The sequence below is a fragment of the Mustelus asterias genome, chromosome 3 (assembly GCF_964213995.1).
Source record: "Mustelus asterias chromosome 3, sMusAst1.hap1.1, whole genome shotgun sequence".
Lineage (NCBI taxonomy): Eukaryota > Metazoa > Chordata > Chondrichthyes > Carcharhiniformes > Triakidae > Mustelus > Mustelus asterias.
Genome location: NC_135803.1, coordinates 157,484,610 through 157,503,723, shown reverse-complemented (window position 1 = coordinate 157,503,723; position 19,114 = coordinate 157,484,610). Strand labels below are relative to the sequence as shown.

At 50.0% G+C, this 19,114-nt stretch overlaps 1 protein-coding gene across 3 annotated transcripts in view; it reads right to left on the bottom strand.

Annotated features, from left to right (window-relative positions):
* lamb2l (laminin, beta 2-like) overlaps positions 1–19,114 on the bottom strand; it is a 195,898-nt gene that overhangs the window by 23,414 nt on the left and 153,370 nt on the right. For all 3 annotated transcript variants that reach the window (XM_078210012.1, XM_078210011.1, XM_078210010.1), the window contains exons 28-30: positions 11,563–11,804; positions 2,252–2,455; positions 1,321–1,465 (exon numbers count right to left, since the gene is read on the bottom strand). In XM_078210012.1, the coding sequence (XP_078066138.1) occupies positions 1,321–1,465; positions 2,252–2,455; positions 11,563–11,804 (591 nt within the window). The remainder of the gene's footprint in view (positions 1–1,320; positions 1,466–2,251; positions 2,456–11,562; positions 11,805–19,114) is intronic.

The following is a 19,114-nucleotide window of genomic DNA, read 5'->3' as shown; positions in this document are numbered from 1 at the left end:
CTGGCTGTCCTGTCTGGAGACAATACACATCTCTTTAACCTGTGCCTAATGCTCCCTCCACTCACATTATCTGTATCTTTAAGATCTGGTTGGCTGTAGGGATTCGCATTCTAATCAGTATTCTGTAACTTGAGTTTGTCTCTCTGTATGCCCTGTTTGAGTGCAGATTTCCACTCCATCTGACGAAGGAGCAGCGCTCCGAAAGCTTGTGTGGCTTTTGCTACCAAATAAACCTGTTGGACTTTAACCTGGTGTTGTTAAAACTCTTAGTGTGCCTCACAGCGCCAGGGACCCGGGTTTGATTCCCAGCTTGGGTCGCTGTCTGTGTGGAGTTTGCACGTTCTCCCCGTGTCTGCGTGGGTTTCCTCCGGGTGCTCCGGTTTCCTCCCACAGTCCAAAGATGAGCTGGTTAGGTGGATTCGCACTAAGTTGCCCTTAGTGTCAGGGGGACTAGCTAGGCTAAATGCTGAGGAGAGGGGCTGGGTGGGATTGTCATTGGTGTAGACTCGATGGGCCGAATGGCTTCTATCTGCACTGTAAAACTCTATGATTCTATGATATTCAATGTTGGGGGCGTTGTCCAGATGAGGAGGAAATGTCAGAGAGTTGGTGTTCAGCCTCTGCTGGTCGCTACATCAAACAGCAACAACATTTTCAATTGAAAGCTAATTTCTGAGGGAATTCTATCTGTCTTTGACAGTTGCTTGTATTCGGGCAGGAATTAGACAGAAGAAACCAACTCGAGATTTATAAATAGAGAAATAGAGGACAAAAATAAAGGCATTATACTATTTTGGTGGAACCAATTAAATTAGACTATTTTGGGAGTGTTTGATGAGGGACAGTTTAGAGGGAGCTTTACTCTGTATCTAACCCCGTGCTGTACCTGTCCTGGGAGTGTTTGATGGGGAACAGTGTAGAGGGAGCTTTACTCTGTATCTAACCCCGTGCTGTACCTGTCCTGGGAGTGTTTGATGGGGACAGTGTAGAGGGAGCTTTACTCTGTATCTAACCCCGTGCTGTACCTGTCCTGGGAGTGTTTGATGGGGACAGTGTCGAGGGAGCTTTACTCTGTATCTAACCCCGTGCTGTACCTGTCCTGGGAGTGTTTGATGGGGACAGTGTAGAGGGAGCTTTACTCTGTATCTAACCCCGTGCTGTACCTGTCCTGGGAGTGTTTGATGGGGACAGTGTAGAGGGAGCTTTACTCTGTATCTAACCCCGTGCTGTACCTGTCCTGGGAGTGTTTGATGGGGACCGTGTAGAGGGAGCTCTGCTCACTATTGGGTGACTTGCTAAACCTATTTAAGTTAAACTCACCATTGAGAAAGTCTTTGACGGCTTTGATGAATTTGCGTAGTTCAGCCACGGTGTTGTTGATGAGGTTTTTTGCCTCCATTGCTCTCTTCAATGTTGCAGCAGCCTGGGATTTTGCATCATCTGCTTGTCCTTGTATATCTTCGATCTGGAGGATGAAGCAGAGTGTAATCCTTGTGTACAATTTGCCAGAACACACACCAGCCCAGGAGCTGTGTGGTGAGCCAGCAGGAAGCACAGAGACACTCCCCTCTCCCTGTACCCGCCCTGCACCAGGGGCCTTGTTCAGATACAGCCTCCTGAATTACAGATGGAGAAAGAGACATCACACAGCAGCTCTCCAGATTCCCACTCCACACTGGGAACCGCAGGAGTGGGAGTGTTGGGTGGGAGGTGGGGGATTCCTGGGTGAGTGTTAATGGTCTCTGATTATACTGATGATATTCCCGCCTCCTTCTCCTGTTTAACTGCAGGAAATGGAGATGTGTGTCTCTGACTGTCTCGCCTGCAAAGGTGATCTGAGAGCAATGAGCCTGCAGTATGGTAGCCAGGGGCCTGTGTACATCTACTCCGTATATTTAAAGGTGCTTAGTGCCCTCAGAGGTCTTTCTGCTTGTTCCCCCACCTCCCCGTTCAGAGGCTGGTGATTCTCCTTTAACTCTGATTTCAGGAAGTTAAAATCAAATGTCCCTACGTCATTCAACTGAAAAATCCTTCCCTTCTCCCTTCCCCGAATTGCTCTCCTCCCTCTACCCCAATTCCTCCCCCTCCTTGTCACTCTGCAGTCCCCAGCTCCCCCACTTCTCTGCTGCTCCCTCGCTCCTTCCGTCTCTCCCTCCATTTCCCCCTTGCTCCCCGGCTCTTCTCCTCCTTGCCCCTCCCCCCCCCCGCCCATCCCCAGGACCTCCCCACTCCCAGCCCCCACTCCACCTACCCTTTGAGAGATGACATCGAGCTGGTGATGGGAGTCCTGCAGTGCGACGGTTGAGTTGGTTGCTGTACGCAGTGCCTCGGCAGACTGACTGAGAGCCCCGGTGCAGTTCTCTCCTCCACACCGGCGATTGCCTGATTCATCGCGGCAGCCGGCACCCCCGCAGGGGTCTGCATCACAGCTCTGGCCACCAGTTGAACCACACACCTGGAATGAGACAGGAAACACAGTGGGAAAGGATATTCCACAGCAGGAGATTGCAGGGTAATCACTCTGCAACGGGGCAATTCGGGTTGGCCAATAACTGCTGACCGAGCCAGCAATGCCTACAAGCTGTACATGAATTTTTTAAAAAGTGGAGTGGAGAACAATCTTGGAATCTTCTCCAAAACAACAATTTTCTCAAATGCCTTCACTGAGGATCCACTTCCAGGATTTCAATCTCTCCTTTCAGTATTCCTCTGTCCTGGATTCCGCACAATCTCTCAGGTACGCAGCCACACCAACAGCACACCGCTGCTTCACGGGCTGTAATATGGTATCACAAACCCGAGGATCACCTTGGACAGATGCCTGGCTTCTTGGTAGCTGACTTTAAATATGCCTTATGGTGCAGTGTGTTTAATTCCAAGCTCTTTCTTTGCCCTTTGCTTTAACTTCACCAAACAAGACCTTGTTCCTTTAACTTCACAGTTCTGGAATCTTCTTCTGTCCCATTCCCTAGTTTCTGGAACTTTCTGTTCTTTAGCTTTGGGGACTTGCTTTCTGTCTCAGTGCATTGTTCTGCCTGCACTGGAAGTTTCTTTGGAAAGCTTCTTGTTTCTGGGTTACCTGGTTCCAAATTGAACTCAAACTGCTTCTGCCTTTTAGTCTTTTTATAAGAGCCTGTATTGCTTTTACTGTAAAACTTTCATTACAATGCAGGCATAGTTTAAAGTGAAATTAAACCTGCAGACATGCAGACACCTTTGTTTAACATGAAGCAAAACTGAAGTTATTAACCCTTTCTGAGCACACAAATAAAGAAATACAATAATTAAACTTAAACGTACAGCTTATTCCCAGGATGCAAATATAAATCAATTAAACATTTTCAATTTTCTAACAGTTTGCTTTTTCAAAGACCTGGTACAAGTGTGATGGGTCAAATGGTCTCCCTTTGTACTGAATCCATTTTGGATTCTATGAGGGCAATGTTAAAGTTAGAGTTTATTAATTAGTGTCACAGGTAGGCTTACATTAACACTGCAATGAAGTTACTGTGAAAATCCCCTAGTCGCCACACTCCTGGTTGGTTACACTGAGGGAGAACTTAGCACGGCCAATGCACCCTAACCAGCGTGTCTTTCAGACTGTGGGAGGAACCGGAGCACCCGGAGGAAACCCATGCAGATACAGGGAGAATGTGCACACTCCACACAGGTAGTGACCCAAGCCGGGAATCGAACCCGGGTCCCTGGTGCTGTGAGGCAGCAGCGCTAACCCACTGTGCCACTGCCCCTAGATGTTACTGGGCCGACTTCTCCCAGAATGCACCAGTGAAGTCCCTTAGCTGTCTCTATCGGCCAATGTTCCGGCCACACCCATTGCTGGGATCGTCCAGTCCCACTGAAAGCCAATGGGCTTTTGCCTGCCCTGCCACTTGCCCCATGGCAGCCTCTCCACAGTGGAGCTGGAAAATCCCAGCCAATGGCATTCCATTTCAGTGTGGAGATGGACAGCGCTGCTGGAGCTAAAAGGTCCCATGACAGAGGTGTTCTCCCTGGTCCTCTGCAGCCAATAGATATCCCTCAGAGAAGATCAGTAAAATGAAAAGAATCTGCCATTGATCAGGTTTGCTGTTTGTGGGATCTTGCTGTGCACGAACTGGCTGCTGCATTTGCTGCATTACATTACACTTTAGGAAGGAGGTGAGTGTCCTCGAGAGAGTGCGGAGGGAGGTTCCAGGGATGAGGGATTTTAGTTACGAGGTTGTGTTGGAGAAGCTGGGGTTGTTCTCCTTGGAGATTGAGGGGAGATGTGATTGAGGCGTACGAGATTCTGAGAGGGTTAGATAAGGTCAACAAGGAAAAGCTCTTCCCATTGGCGGATAGTACAAGGACCAGGGGGCATGGATTTAAGGTATTTGTCATTGCCCCAGATTCCTGAATACCTTCAACAAAAAATTATCAATCTTAGATTCAAAATTAACAATTGATCTCACATTGCTGCCATTTGTGGAAGTGACTTTTTCATCGTCGAAATAAGTTCATTCCTGAAATTTCTGACTAATTTTTAGATGCTGCTCCCTCATCCCAGACTTCCCAAATGCTGAAATCATTTTCTCTCTCGATCCGAGAAGTTTCCTTTCATATCTGGAAAATTTCGATTGAATTCCCCAGAACCCTCTGAATATCGGAATTTGTTTAATCTCCCTCATTATTTAATCCTTTCATACTGGTAAATCTCTGCTGCATTCTGAGGGAAATATATCTTCCCGAAGATGTAACGCCCAGAAAAGAACTCCAGGTAGAGTCAGACTGTGTAACCCGGGCTGCGTAACCCGGGCTGTGTAACCTGGGCTGTGTAATTCAGGCTGCGTAACCCGGGCTGCGTAACCTGGGCTGTGTAACCTGGGCTGTGTAATTCGGGCTGCGTAATTCAGGCTGCGTAACCCGGGCTGTGTAACCCGGGCTGCGTAACCCGGGCTGCGTAATCCGGGCTGTGTAACTCGGGCTGTGTAACTCGGGCAGTGTAACTCGGGCAGTGTAACTCGGGCAGTGTAACTCGGGCAGTGTAACTCGGGCAGTGTAACTCGGGCAGTGTAACTCGGGCAGTGTAACTCGGGCAGTGTAACTCGGGCAGTGTAACCCGGGCAGTGTAACTCGGGCAGTGTAACTCGGGCAGTGTAACTCGGGCAGTGTAACTCGGGCAGTGTAACTCGGGCAGTGTAACTCGGGCAGTGTAACTCGGGCAGTGTAACTCGGGCTGTGTAACTCGGGCAGTGTAACTCGGGCAGTGTAACTCGGGCAGTGTAACTCGGGCAGTGTAACTCGGGCAGTGTAACTCGGGCAGTGTAACTCGGGCAGTGTAACTCGGGCAGTGTAACTCGGGCTGTGTAACCCGGGCTGTGTAACCCGGGCTGTGTAACCCGGGCTGTGTAACTCGGGCAGTGTAACTCGGGCTGGGTAACTCGGGCTGGGTAACTCGGGCTGTGTAACTCGGGCTGGGTAACTCGGGCAGTGTAACTCGGGCAGTGTAACTCGGGCAGTGTAACTCGGGCAGTGTAACTCGGGCAGTGTAACTCGGGCAGTGTAACTCGGGCAGTGTAACCCGGGCTGTGTAACCTGGGCTGTGTAACCCGGGCTGTGTAACCCGGGCTGTGTAACTCGGGCTGTGTAACCCGGGCTGTGTAACCCGGGCTGTGTAACCCGGGCTGTGTAACTCGGGCAGTGTAACCCGGGCTGTGTAACTCGGGCTGTGTAACCCGGGCTGTGTAACCCGGGCTGTGTAACCCGGGCTGTGTAACTCGGGCAGTGTAACCCGGGCTGTGTAACTCGGGCAGTGTAACTCGGGCTGTGTAACTCGGGCTGTGTAACTCGGGCAGTGTAACCCGGGCAGTGTAACCCGGGCTGTGTAACTCGGGCAGTGTAACTCGGGCTGTGTAACCCGGGCTGTGTAACTCGGGCAGTGTAACTCGGGCTGGGTAACTCGGGCAGTGTAACTCGGGCTGTGTAACCCGGGCTGTGTAACTCGGGCTGGGTAACCCGGGCTGTGTAACCCGGGCTGTGTAACCCGGGCTGTGTAACCCGGGCTGTGTAACTCGGGCTGTGTAACCCGGGCTGTGTAACCCGGGCTGTGTAACTCGGGCTGTGTAACTCGGGCTGTGTAACCCGGGCTGTGTAACCCGGGCTGGGTAACTCGGGCTGTGTAACTCGGGCAGTGTAACTCGGGCTGTGTAACCCGGGCTGTGTAACTCGGGCTGTGTAACCCGGGCTGTGTAACTCGGGCTGTGTAACTCGGGCTGTGTAACTCGGGCAGTGTAACTCGGGCTGTGTAACTCGGGCAGTGTAACTCGGGCAGTGTAACTCGGGCTGTGTAACCCGGGCTGTGTAACCCGGGCTGTGTAACCCGGGCTGTGTAACTCGGGCAGTGTAACTCGGGCAGTGTAACTCGGGCTGTGTAACCCGGGCTGTGTAACTCGGGCTGTGTAACCCGGGCTGTGTAACTCGGGCTGTGTAACCCGGGCTGTGTAACCCGGGCTGTGTAACTCGGGCTGGGTAACCCGGGCTGTGTAACCCGGGCTGTGTAACCCGGGCTGGGTAACCCGGGCTGTGTAACTCGGGCTGTGTAACTCGGGCTGTGTAACCCGGGCTGTGTAACTCGGGCAGTGTAACTCGGGCAGTGTAACTCGGGCTGTGTAACCCGGGCTGTGTAACTCGGGCTGGGTAACTCGGGCTGGGTAACTCGGGCTGTGTAACTCGGGCTGTGTAACTCGGGCAGTGTAACTCGGGCAGTGTAACTCGGGCAGTGTAACTCGGGCAGTGTAACTCGGGCTGTGTAACCCGGGCAGTGTAACTCGGGCTGTGTAACCCGGGCAGTGTAACTCGGGCTGGGTAACCCGGGCAGTGTAACCCGGGCTGTGTAACCTGAACTGTGTAATTTGGGCTGTGGAACCCGGGCTGTGTAACCTGAACTGTGTAATTTGGGCTGTGGAACCCGGGCTGTGTAACCCGGGCTGTGTAACCCGGGCTGTGTAACCCGGGCTGTGTAACCCGGGCTGTGTAACTCGGGCTGGGTAACTCGGGCTGTGTAACCCGGGCTGTGTAACCCGGGCTGTGTAACCCGGGCTGTGTAACCCGGGCTGTGTAACCCGGGCTGTGTAACCCGGGCTGTGTAACCCGGGCTGTGTAACCCGGGCTGTGTAACTCGGGCTGGGTAACTCGGGCTGGGTAACTCGGGCTGGGTAACTCGGGCTGGGTAACTCGGGCTGTGTAACTCGGGCTGTGTAACTCGGGCTGTGTAACCCGGGCTGTGTAACCCGGGCTGTGTAACCTGGGCTGTGTAACCCGGGCTGTGTAACCCGGGCTGTGTAACTCGGGCTGGGTAACTCGGGCTGGGTAACTCGGGCTGGGTAACCCGGGCTGTGTAACTCGGGCTGTGTAACCCGGGCTGTGTAACTCGGGCTGGGTAACTCGGGCTGTGTAACCCGGGCTGGGTAACTCGGGCTGTGTAACCCGGGCTGTGTAACTCGGGCTGGGTAACTCGGGCTGTGTAACCCGGGCTGGGTAACTCGGGCTGTGTAACCCGGGCTGTGTAACTCGGGCTGTGTAACCCGGGCTGTGTAACTCGGGCAGTGTAACCCGGGCTGTGTAACTCGGGCTGTGTAACTCGGGCTGTGTAACTCGGGCTGGGTAACTCGGGCTGTGTAACCCGGGCTGTGTAACCCGGGCTGGGTAACTCGGGCTGTGTAACCCGGGCTGTGTAACTCGGGCTGTGTAACATAAGAACATATGAAATAGGAGCAGGAGGAGGCCATCTAGCCCCTCGAGCCTGCCCCGCCATTCAATAAGATCGTGGCTGATCTGACGTGGATCAGTACCACTTACCCGCCTGATCCCCATAACCCTTAATTCCCTTACCGATCAGGAATCCATCCATCCGCGCTTTAAACATATTCAGCGAGGTAGCCTCCACCACCTCAGTGGGCAGAGAATTCCAGAGATTCACCACCCTCTGGGAGAAGAAGTTCCTCCTCAACTCTGTCTTAAACCGACCCCCCTTTATTTTGAGGCTGTGTCCTCTAGTTTTAACTTCCTTACTAAGTGGAAAGAATCTCTCTGCCTCCACCCTATCCAGCCCCCGCATTATCTTATAAGTCTCCATAAGATCCCCCCTCATCCTTCTAAACTCCAACGAGTACAAACCCAATCTCCTCAGTCTCTCCTCATAATCCAAACCCCTCATCTCCGGTATCAACCTGGTGAACCTTCTCTGCACTCCCTCCAATGCCAATATATCCTTCCTCATATAAGGGGACCAATACTGCACACAGTATTCCAGCTGCGGCCTCACCAATGCCCTGTACAGGTGCATCAAGACATCCCTGCTTTTATATTCTATCCCCCTCGCGATATAGGCCAACATCCCATTTGCCTTCTTGATCACCTGTTGTACCTGCAGACTGGGCTTTTGCGTCTCATGCACAAGGACCCCCAGGTCTCTTTGCACGGTAGCATGTGTAACCTGGGCTGTGTAACCCAGGCTGTGTATAGCCGCAGCTTCACTCCAGCTCATGCGATTATGGTTCTCTCGATGAAAAGGCCAGCATTCCATTAGCTTTCCCAGTGGTTCTCTGACATGTTTGGGTCTTTTTAATGGTCTGTACATGAGCCCAGACTGTCAGGTCTCTTTGGGCTTCCCCTGTTTCTCGCTATTTAAATGGTGGCCTCACATTTTCAGGAACCTGGTTTTTGCTACCAAATAAACCTGTTGGACTTTAACCTGGTGTTGTTAAACTTCTTAGTGTTTACCCCAGTCCAACACCGGCATCTCCACATCACAGTCTCTCTCGACAGTCAATGATCTTTCTCAGATTGTACTGAGCCCATTAACACAGAACACAGCCCTGCTCAGCCAGCTCCAACACAGTCAGCTGCTGCCATCTGAAGGCCAGAAACAGAACAGCAGCATTGACTGTGCCAGCACAGCGACGGACAAAACAATAACTTACACTTCTGTAACAGTCTGCACTTTGCAGAGACATAAACTGCCAAAGGAAGGGTACCTGGAGGTCAGATACCCACTCACACACTCACACACTCACACAAACACTCACACACAATCGCAGAATCAGAATCACAGAATACTGCAGTGCAGAAGAGGCCTTTCGGCCCATCGAGACAGCACTGACGCATGAAAGGCCCTGACCTGCCCACCTAATCCCACTTGCCAACACTTGGACCATAGCCCTGAATGTTCTGATGCGCCAAGTGCTCATCCAGGTACTTTTTAAAGGATGTGAGGCATCCCGCCTCCACCACCCTCCCAGGCAGCGCATTCCAGACCCTCACCACCCTCTGGGTAAAAGGTTTTTCCTCAAATCCCCCCCTAAACCTCCCACCCCTCACTTTTAACTTGTGTCCCTTCGTGACTGACCCTTCAACTAAAGGGAACAGCTGCTCCATATCCACCCTGTCCCGTGCCCCTCATAATCTTGAACCTCTCAATCAGGTCGCCCCTCAGTCTTCTCTGCTCCAGAGAAAACAACCCAAGCCTATCCAGCCTCTCTCCATAACTTAAATATTCCATCCCAGGCAGCATCCTGGTGAATCTCCTCTGCACCCCCTCCAGTGCGTTCAAGCCCTTCCTAAAATATGGCAACCAGAACTGCACACAGTCCTGTGGCCTCACCAAAGTTCTCTACAACTCCTCTGCTTTTGTAATCTATACCCCGATTGATAAAGGCGAGGGCTCCACATGTCTTTTTCACCACCCTATTTACCTGCCTTTCCGCGTTCAGAGATCTGTGGACAAACACGCCAAGGTACCTTTGTTTTTCGGAATCGATCACACATCGGCGGGACAGTAAGTTGCAATGAGGAAATAAGAACCTTACAAATGGATATCGATCGGTTAGGAGAGTGGGCCAAAATGTGGCAGATGGAGTTTAACGTGGATAAGTGTGAGGTCATGTGTTTTGGTCGGAAAAATGGGAAGGTGACTTATTATCTAAATGGGGGAGACTTCGGGGAGCTTCCATGCAGAGGGATCTGGCTGTCCTCATTCATGAGTCACAGAAAACTAGCATCAGGTACAGCAGATAATAAAGAAAGTGAATGGAATGTTGGCATTTATAGCTAAAGGAATAGAATATAAAGGTAAGGAAGTGTTGTTGCAACAAGGCATTGGTGAGGCCGCACCTGGAGTATTGTGCACAGTTTTGGTCCCCTTATTTGAGGAAAGATGTAAAGTTTATTTATTAGTCATAAGTAAGGCTGACATTAACACTGCAATGAAGTTACTGTGAAATCCCCCGAGTCGCCGCACTCCGGCGTCTGTTCGGGTCAATGCACCGAACCAGCACGTCTTTCAGAATGTGGGAGGAAACCGGAGCACCCGGAGGAAACCCACGCAGACACGGGGAGAACGTGCAAACTGGACACAGACAGTGACCCAAGCCGGCAATCAAACCCAGGTCCCTGGCGCTGTGAGGCAGCAGTGCTAACCACTGGGAATGGGATTGAAGGGTTATGGGGGGAAGGCAGGAAAATGGGGATGAGGAGCATATCAGCCATGATCGAATGGAGGAGCAGAATCGATGGGCCGAATGGCCTAATTCTGCTCCTATATCTTATGAACTTTGAACACACACACATACAAACTCACACTCTTAAACAATCTCACAAATTCTCAAACACACGCACTCCAGGAGTCATAAAGTCATAAGAACTCGGACCAGGAGGAGGCCATTCAGCCCCTCCAGCCTGCTCCACCATTCAATACAATCATAGCTAATCTTGTCTCAGCCTCGACTCCACTTTCCTGCCCATTCACCATAACCCTTCGACCCCATTCCCAATTAAAAATCTGTCCATCTCCTCCTTAAATTTACTCACTGTCCCAGCATCCACCGTACTCTGGGGTAGCGAATTCCACAGATTCACAACCCTTAGAGAGAAGTAGTTTCTCCCTATTTCTGTTTTAAATCTGCCACTCCTTATCCTAAAACTGTGACCTCTTGTTCTCAATTGCCCCACAAGAGGAAAGATCCTCTTCTACCTTGTCAATCCCCTTTAGCATCTTTACATCTCAATTAGATCTCCCCTCATTTTTCTAAACTCCAGGGAGTTTTGGCCTAAACTGCGCAATCTCTCTTCATGAGGCAAACCCCTCACTGCACAGTGTGAGGTCAGGCAGCTTTCTGAGGCCAGTGGGAGTGGCTCAGCCTCTGCCTAGCTATGAGAATGAGACTGGCTTCACTTTCCGTCTACACTTCCCACTGCCTCGGGGAAAGCAGCCAGCATAATTAGGGACTCCACGCACCCCGGACATTCTCTCTTCCACCTTCTTCCATCGGGACAAAGATACAAAAGTCTGAGGTCACGTACCAACCGACTCAAAAACACCTTCTTCCCTGCTGCTGTCAGACTTTTGAATGGACCTACCTCGCACTAAGTTGATCTTTCTCTGTATCCTAGCTGTGATTGTAACACTGCATTCTGCACTCTCTCATTTCCTTCTCTATGAATGGTATGCTTTGTCTGTATAGAACGCAAGAAACAATACTTTTCACTGTATGTTAATACATGTGACAATAATAAATCAAATCAAACCTTCTCATTGATGCTTTCCACTGTCAATTCCTGGACTTTCTTCTCCAAATCTTTCAGCTGTTTCCTCTGAGCAGCTGTTGACTTTCTGAAGGTGTTTTCCCGCTGCTTCAGGAGCCTCTCGGTTTCCTGCCTCGTCTCCTCTGACTGTTCCACTGGGCTGTGTGGGTCGGATACTGAAGCATTCACCACTCGCTCTGCCTCACAGGACTCCTGATAATACTTGAGGATGGAATCATAGAACTCTGTAAAAGACAGGTTTTGATTTGTTAATATTCATACCGCAATGTGCCAGATGTACACAATGCAGTTGCCCCACATTCGGCGTGTTTGGTTTCGTCGGTCAGAACATTGAATACAGGAGTTGGGACGTCTTGTTGAAGTTGTACAAGACATTGGTAAGGCCACACTTGGAATACTGTGTACAGTTCTGGTCACCCTATTATAGAAAGGATATTATTAAACCAGAAAGAATGCAGGAGAGATTTAGTAGGATGCTACCGGGACTTGAGTTATAGGGAGAGGCTGGATAGACTGGGACTTTTTTCTCTGGAGCATAGGAGGCTGAGGGGTGATCTTATAGAGGTCTATAAAATAATGAGGGGCATAGACAAGGTAGATAGTCAATATCTTTTCCCAAAGGTAGGGGAGTCTAAAACTAGAGGGCATAGGTTTAAGGTGAGAGGGGAGAGATACAAGGGTGTCCAGAGGGTCAATTTTTTCACACAGAGGGTGGTGAGTGTGTGGAACAAGCTGCCAGAGATAGTAGTAGAGGCGGGTACAATTTTGTCTTTTAAAAAGCATTTTGATAGTTACATGGGTAAGATGGGTATTGAGGGATATGGGACAAATGCGGGCAATTAGGATTAGCTTAGGGGTTTAAAAAAAGGGCGGCATGAACAAGTTGGGCCGAAGGGCCTGTTTCCATGCTGTAAACCTCTATGACTCTATGTGGGCATCGCTGGCAAAGCCAGCATTTATTGCCCAATCCTCATTGCCCTGATCAGATGGTGAGCTGCCTCTTTGGAATAACTAACTCACTGGGCAGCACGATAGCCTCACAGCGCCAGGGATCTGGGTTCGATTCCTGGCTTGGGTCACGATCTGTGTGGAGTCTGCACATTCTCCCCGTGTCTGCATGGGTTTCCTCCGGATGTTCCGGTTTCCTCCCACACTCCAAAGATGTGCGGGTTAGGTTGATTGGCCATGATAAATTGACCCTCGTATCAGGGGGATTAGCAGGGTAAATATGTGGAGTTACAGGAATATGGCCTGGGTAGGATTGTGGTTGGTGCAGACTCGATGGGCTGAATGGCCTCCTTCTGCACTGTAGGGATTCTATGAACTGCCTCAGTTAGCCAGGGACTGGAGTCACAAAAGGCTGTGTCCAGCTAAAGGCAGGTTCCCAATCTTAAAAACCAAGATAGATAAGTCGCCGGGACCGGATGGGATGTACCCCAGGTTACTGTGGGAGGCGAGGGAAGAGATTGCAGAGCCTCTGGCGATGATCTTTGCGTCATCGATGGAGACGGGAGAGGTTCTGGAGGATTGAAGGATTGCGGTTGTGATTCCTATATTCAAGAAAGGGAATAGGAATAGCCCAGGAAATTACCGACCGGTGAGTCTAACCTCAGTGGTTGGTAAGTTGATGGAGAAGATCCTGAGGGACAGGATTTATGAACATTTAGAGAAGTTTAGTATGCTCAAAAGTAGTCAGCACGGCTTTGTCAAAGGCAAATCGTGCCTTACGAGCCTGGTGGAGTTCTTTGAAAATGTGACTAAACACATTGACGAAGGAAAAGCAGTAGATGTGGTTTACATGGACTTCAGCAAGGCGTTCGATACGGTCCCCCATGCAAGACTTCTTGAGAAAGTGAGAGGGCATGGAATTCAAGGGGCTGTTGCCCTGTGGATCCAGAACTGGCTTGCCTGCAGAAGGCAGAGAGTGGTTGTAGATGGGTCTTTTTCTGAATGGAGGTCGGTCACCAGTGGAGTGCCCCAGGGATCTGTTCTGGGACCCTTGCTGTTTGTCATTTTCATAAATGACCTGGATGAGGAAGTGGAGGGATGGTTTGATAGGTTTGCCAACGACACGAAGGTTGGTGGTGTTGTGGATAGTTTGGAGGGATGTCAGAAGCTGCAGCGTGACATAGATAGGATGCGGAGAAGTGGCAGATGGACTTCAACCCGGATAAATGTGTAGTGGTCCATGTTGGCAGGTCAAATGGGATGAAGGAGTATAATATCAAGGATAAGACTCTTAGCAGTGTAGAGGATCAGAAGGACCTTGGGGTCTGGGTCCATAGGACTCTTAAATCGGCCTCGCAGGTAGAGGAGGTGGTTAAGAAGGCGTATGGTGTGCTGGCCTTCATCAATCGAGGGATTGAGTTTAGGAGTCGGGAGATAATGAAGCAGCTTTATAAGACCCTCGTCAGACCCCACTTAGAGTACTGTGCTCAGTTCTGGTCGCCTCATTACAGGAGGGATGTGGAAATTATTGAAAGGGTGCAGAGAAGATTTACAAGGATGTTGCCTGGATTGGTTGGCATGCCTGATGAGGATAGGCTGAGGGAGCTCGGTCTTTTCTCCTTGGAGAGATGAAGGATGAGAGGTGACCTGATAGAGGTGTACAAGATGTTGAGAGATCAGGTGGATTCTCGGAGGCTTTCTCCCAGGGCTGAAATGGCTGCTACGAGAGGACATAGGTTTAAGATGCTGGGGAGTAGGTACAGAGGAGATGTCAGGGGTAAGTTTTTCACTCAGTGGGTGGTGGGTGAGTGGAATCGGCTGCCGTCAGTGGTGGTGGAGTCAAACTCGATAGGGTCTTTTAAGAGACTTCTGGATGAGTACATGGGACTTAATAGGATTGAGGGTTATAGGTAAGCCTATATATAAGCCTAGGTAGGTAGGGACATGACCGGCGCAACTTGTGGGCCGAAGGGCCTGTTTGTGCTGTATTCTTTCTATGTTCTATGAGTCAAACAGTTGGGTTTTTAGACCAATCGAACAGCTTCACCGTCGCTTGTCCTGATCAAGATTATATCCAGATTTTACAAGTAGAACTTAAATCCTCAACGTGCGATTTGACCGCTCATTCCTTGGATTATAAATAATCACTAAACTGTCCCCAGCACCCCGCCCCCATAGAGAAAAATATCACAAAGAGTTTTAATAAATCAGTTAATTTTGGTGACATTGATAAAGGAGTGACCATTGGCCAGAACATCAGGACAAGCTGTTCCAAAACAGCTCTGGAAATTATTTCCTCCACCAAGAAAGCAGATAAATGGAGCATTGGGTCAGTGCTGAGGGAGTGCTGCACTGTCAGAGGGTCAGTGCTGAGGGAGTGCTGCACTGTCAGAGGGTCAGTACTGAGGGAGTGCCGCACTGTCAGAGGGTCAGTACTGAGGGAGTGCCGCACTGTCAGAGGGTCAGTACTGAGGGAGTGCTGCACTGTCAGAGGGTCAGTACTGAGGGAGTGCTGCACTGTCAGAGGGTCAGTACTGAGGGAGTGCTGCACTGTCAGAGGGTCAGTACTGAGGGAGTGCTGCACTGTCAGAGGGTCAGTACTGAGGGAGAGCCGCACTGTCAGAGGGTCAGGATTGAGGGAGTGCTGCACTGTCAGAGGGTCAGTACTGAGGGAGTGCTGCACTGTCAGAGGGTCAGTACTGAGATTAGGGCTAATCTGTGACCTAACTCCATATATCCTTATCCCATATCCTTTAGTACCGTCTGTTTACAGAAATCTATCAACTTCAGATTTAAAATTAAACTTCCCTAAAACCAACTGCTGTTTGTGGAAGAGAATTTCAAACTATTGCCATGTTGTGTGTGTGAAGGTGTTCCCTCATTCCACTGCAACAACCCTCCCTCATTCCACTGCAACAACCCTCCCTCATTCCACTGCAACAACCCTCCCTCATTCCACTGCAACAACCCTCCCTCATTCCACTGCAACAACCCTCCCTCATTCCACTGCAACAACCCTCCCTCATTCCACTGCAACAACCCTCCCTCATTCCACTGCAACAACCCTCCCTCATTCCACTGCAACAACCCTCCCTCATTCCACTGGAACAACCCTCCCTCATTCCACTGCAACAACCCTCCCTCATTCCACTGGAACAACCCTCCCTCATTCCACTGGAACAACCCTCCCTCATTCCACTGCAACAACCCTCCCTCATTCCACTGCAACAACCCTCCCTCATTCCACTGCAACAACCCTCCCTCATTCCACTGCAACAACCCTCCCTCATTCCACTGCAACAACCCTCCCTCATTCCACTGGAACAACCCTCCCTCATTCCACTGGAACAACCCTCCCTCATTCCACTGGAACAACCCTCCCTCATTCCACTGGAACAACCCTCCCTCATTCCACTGGAACAACCCTCCCTCATTCCACTGCAACAACCCTCCCTCATTCCACTGGAACAACCCTCCCTCATTCCACTGGAACAACCCTCCCTCATTCCACTGGAACAACCCTCCCTCATTCCACTGGAACAACCCTCCCTCATTCCACTGGAACAACCCTCCCTCATTCCACTGGAACAACCCTCCCTCATTCCACTGCAACAACCCTCCCTCATTCCACTGGAACAACCCTCCCTCATTCCACTGGAACAACCCTCCCTCATTCCACTGGAACAACCCTCCCTCATTCCACTGGAACAACCCTCCCTCATTCCACTGGAACAACCCTCCCTCATTCCACTGCAACAACCCTCCCTCATTCCACTGCAACAACCCTCCCTCATTCCACTGCAACAACCCTCCCTCATTCCACTGCAACAACCCTCCCTCATTCCACTGCAACAACCCTCCCTCATTCCACTGGAACAACCCTCCCTCATTCCACTGGAACAACCCTCCCTCATTCCACTGCAACAACCCTCCCTCATTCCACTGCAACAACCCTCCCTCATTCCACTGCAACAACCCTCCCTCATTCCACTGCAACAACCCTCCCTCATTCCACTGCAACAACCTTCCCTCATTCCACTGGAACAACCCTCCCTCATTCCACTGGAACAACCCTCCCTCATTCCACTGCAACAACCCTCCCTCATTCCACTGCAACAACCCTCCCTCATTTATCCAGTCTTTTCTCTCTGTCCCTAGTTTCCCAATCAATGGGGATCGTTTCTCTCTCTCTGTCCTACCAGTTCCCATTCATATTTTGAAAATATTTATTAAATCACCTTCTGAATTTACTAAATTCCGGAGAATACAATCCTAGTTTGTGTAATCTCTCCCCAAAATGTAATCCTTGTATTCATGGTAACAATCCGCTAAATCTATTCTGAACTCTCTCTAAGTATGGTCTGAACAGGATTTTGTGTAGTTTGAACATGGCTGCTACCGTCTCGATATAAAGACCAGTATTCCATTTGCATATTTTCTGTCCCTGTTTTAAATCATTTCTCAGGACTCACAGTTCTGGTTGCACCTCCACTGTTCCTATTTTGAAAGTTTCCTGATCTATCCATTGACTCTGTCTACACTTCCCGCTGCCTCGGCAAAGCAGCCAGCATAATTAAGGACCCCAGCACCCTGGACATTCTCTCTTAGAGTCATAGAGTCATAGAGGTTTACAGCACGGAAACAGGCCCTTCGGCCCAACTTGTCCATGCCGCCCGTTTTTTTTTTTAAAACCCCTAAACTAATCCCAATTGCCCGCATTTGGCCCATATCCCTCTATACCCATCGTACCCATGTAACTATCTAAATGCTTTTTAAAAGATAAAATTGTACCCGCCTCTACTACTACCTCTGGCAGCTTGTTCCAGACACTCACCACCGTCCGTGTGAAAAAATTTCCCCTCTGGACACCTTCTTCCGTCGGGAAAAAGATACAAAATTCTGAGGTCACGTACCAACCGACTCAAGAACGGCTTCTTCCCTGCTGCTGATCTTTCTCTGTACCCTAGCTATGACTGTAACACTACATTCTGCACTCTTGTTTCCTTCTCTATGAACGGTATGCTTTGTCTGTATAGCGCGTAAGAAACAATACTTTTCTCTGTATGTTAATACATGTGACAATAATAAATCAAATCAAATCTATCTTGTTTTGGTGCAAAGTGCATGACCTCGCATTCTCGGATTTGAAATTCATTCGTTACAGTTTTGTCACCTCATCCATCGATCTGAGTTGTTTAACTTTTTCTCCCATTCGCACCGTTCACAAAGTCTCATCATTTATATCATCAGTAAATTTGGATATGTATCTAGACTTATTTATTTTGTTTGGATATGCCCTATTCCCATCTCTTCCAGCACAAAGCAGCATCCATCAAAGATGCTGAATCCTCGAAAGCAGGTCCAGCTGATCCAGTGCATGGATATTGAGGGATTCTGAATGATGCTCTTGGTTTCCACGTGCAGTGTGAATGTCCGGCTGCATTGTGGAGACTCAAGGCCAACACAGCCATGCACGTACCTGTAAACCCGACAAAGGGGTTAGAATAGTCGTCCTTATAGTCATCCTGGGTTCAGGTCCGGCCTCGAGTCGCTGTCTGTGCGGAGTCTGCGCGTTCTCCCTGTGTCTGCGTGGGTTTCCTCCGGGTGCTCCGGTTTCTATCCACGCTCTGGAGATGTGTGGTTTGGTTCGATTGGCCATGCTAGATTGCCCATTAGTGTCAGGCGGATTAGCAGGGTAAATATGAGCGGTTACGGGGATAGGGTCTGGGTGGGATTGTGGTCAGTGAAGACTCGATGGGCCGAATGGCCTCCTTCTGCACTGTAGGGATTCTATGATTTCTTAACCAGAGTTACTATAATGACAGAATGCACACCATTCTTAATGACAGATCCAAATCTGGATCCATTGGACCTGACATTAAGCAAGCCCTGCTCGAAAGCAAGTCACAAAAACACTTGTTGGACTTGAGTAAGATCAATGACTGTCTGCTGGTGTATACGATAAGATTCATCCTCACTGTCACTGCCTACACCCAGCTGCCCAACACACACAAAGGTGACCTCACTTTACACCCTATCTTATCAACATGAATTCGTCAAATGTTTGGTGAGTTGCTACAACTGGTTTTGAGCACGTTTCCACGGACATGGTGAAGGATTCCTTCACCCTTGCGAAGATCATTAGACTGGAATATCATAGAATCCCTTCAGTGCAGAAGGAGGCCATTTGGCCCATCGAGTCTGCACTGACCACAGTCCCACCCAGGCCCTATTCCCGTAACCCCACATATTTACCCTGCTAATCCCCCTGACACCAGGGTCAATTTAGCATGACCAATCTACCTAACCCGCACATCTTTGGAGTTTGGGAGAAAACCAGAGCACCCAGAGGAAACCCACACAGACACGGGGAGAAAGTGCAACCTCCACACAGACAGTGACCCAAGCTGGGAATCGAACCCAGGTCCCTGGCACTGTGCAGCAGCAGTGCTAACCACTGTGCCACCGTGCCACCCAATTAATAGCAATGCCATGGGGTTCTGGGGAAAGAGCAGGGCAGTGGAACTAATCGGTAAGCACATGAATGATGAGCTGAGTGAACTCTCTCTGAATGGTGTGGGATCCC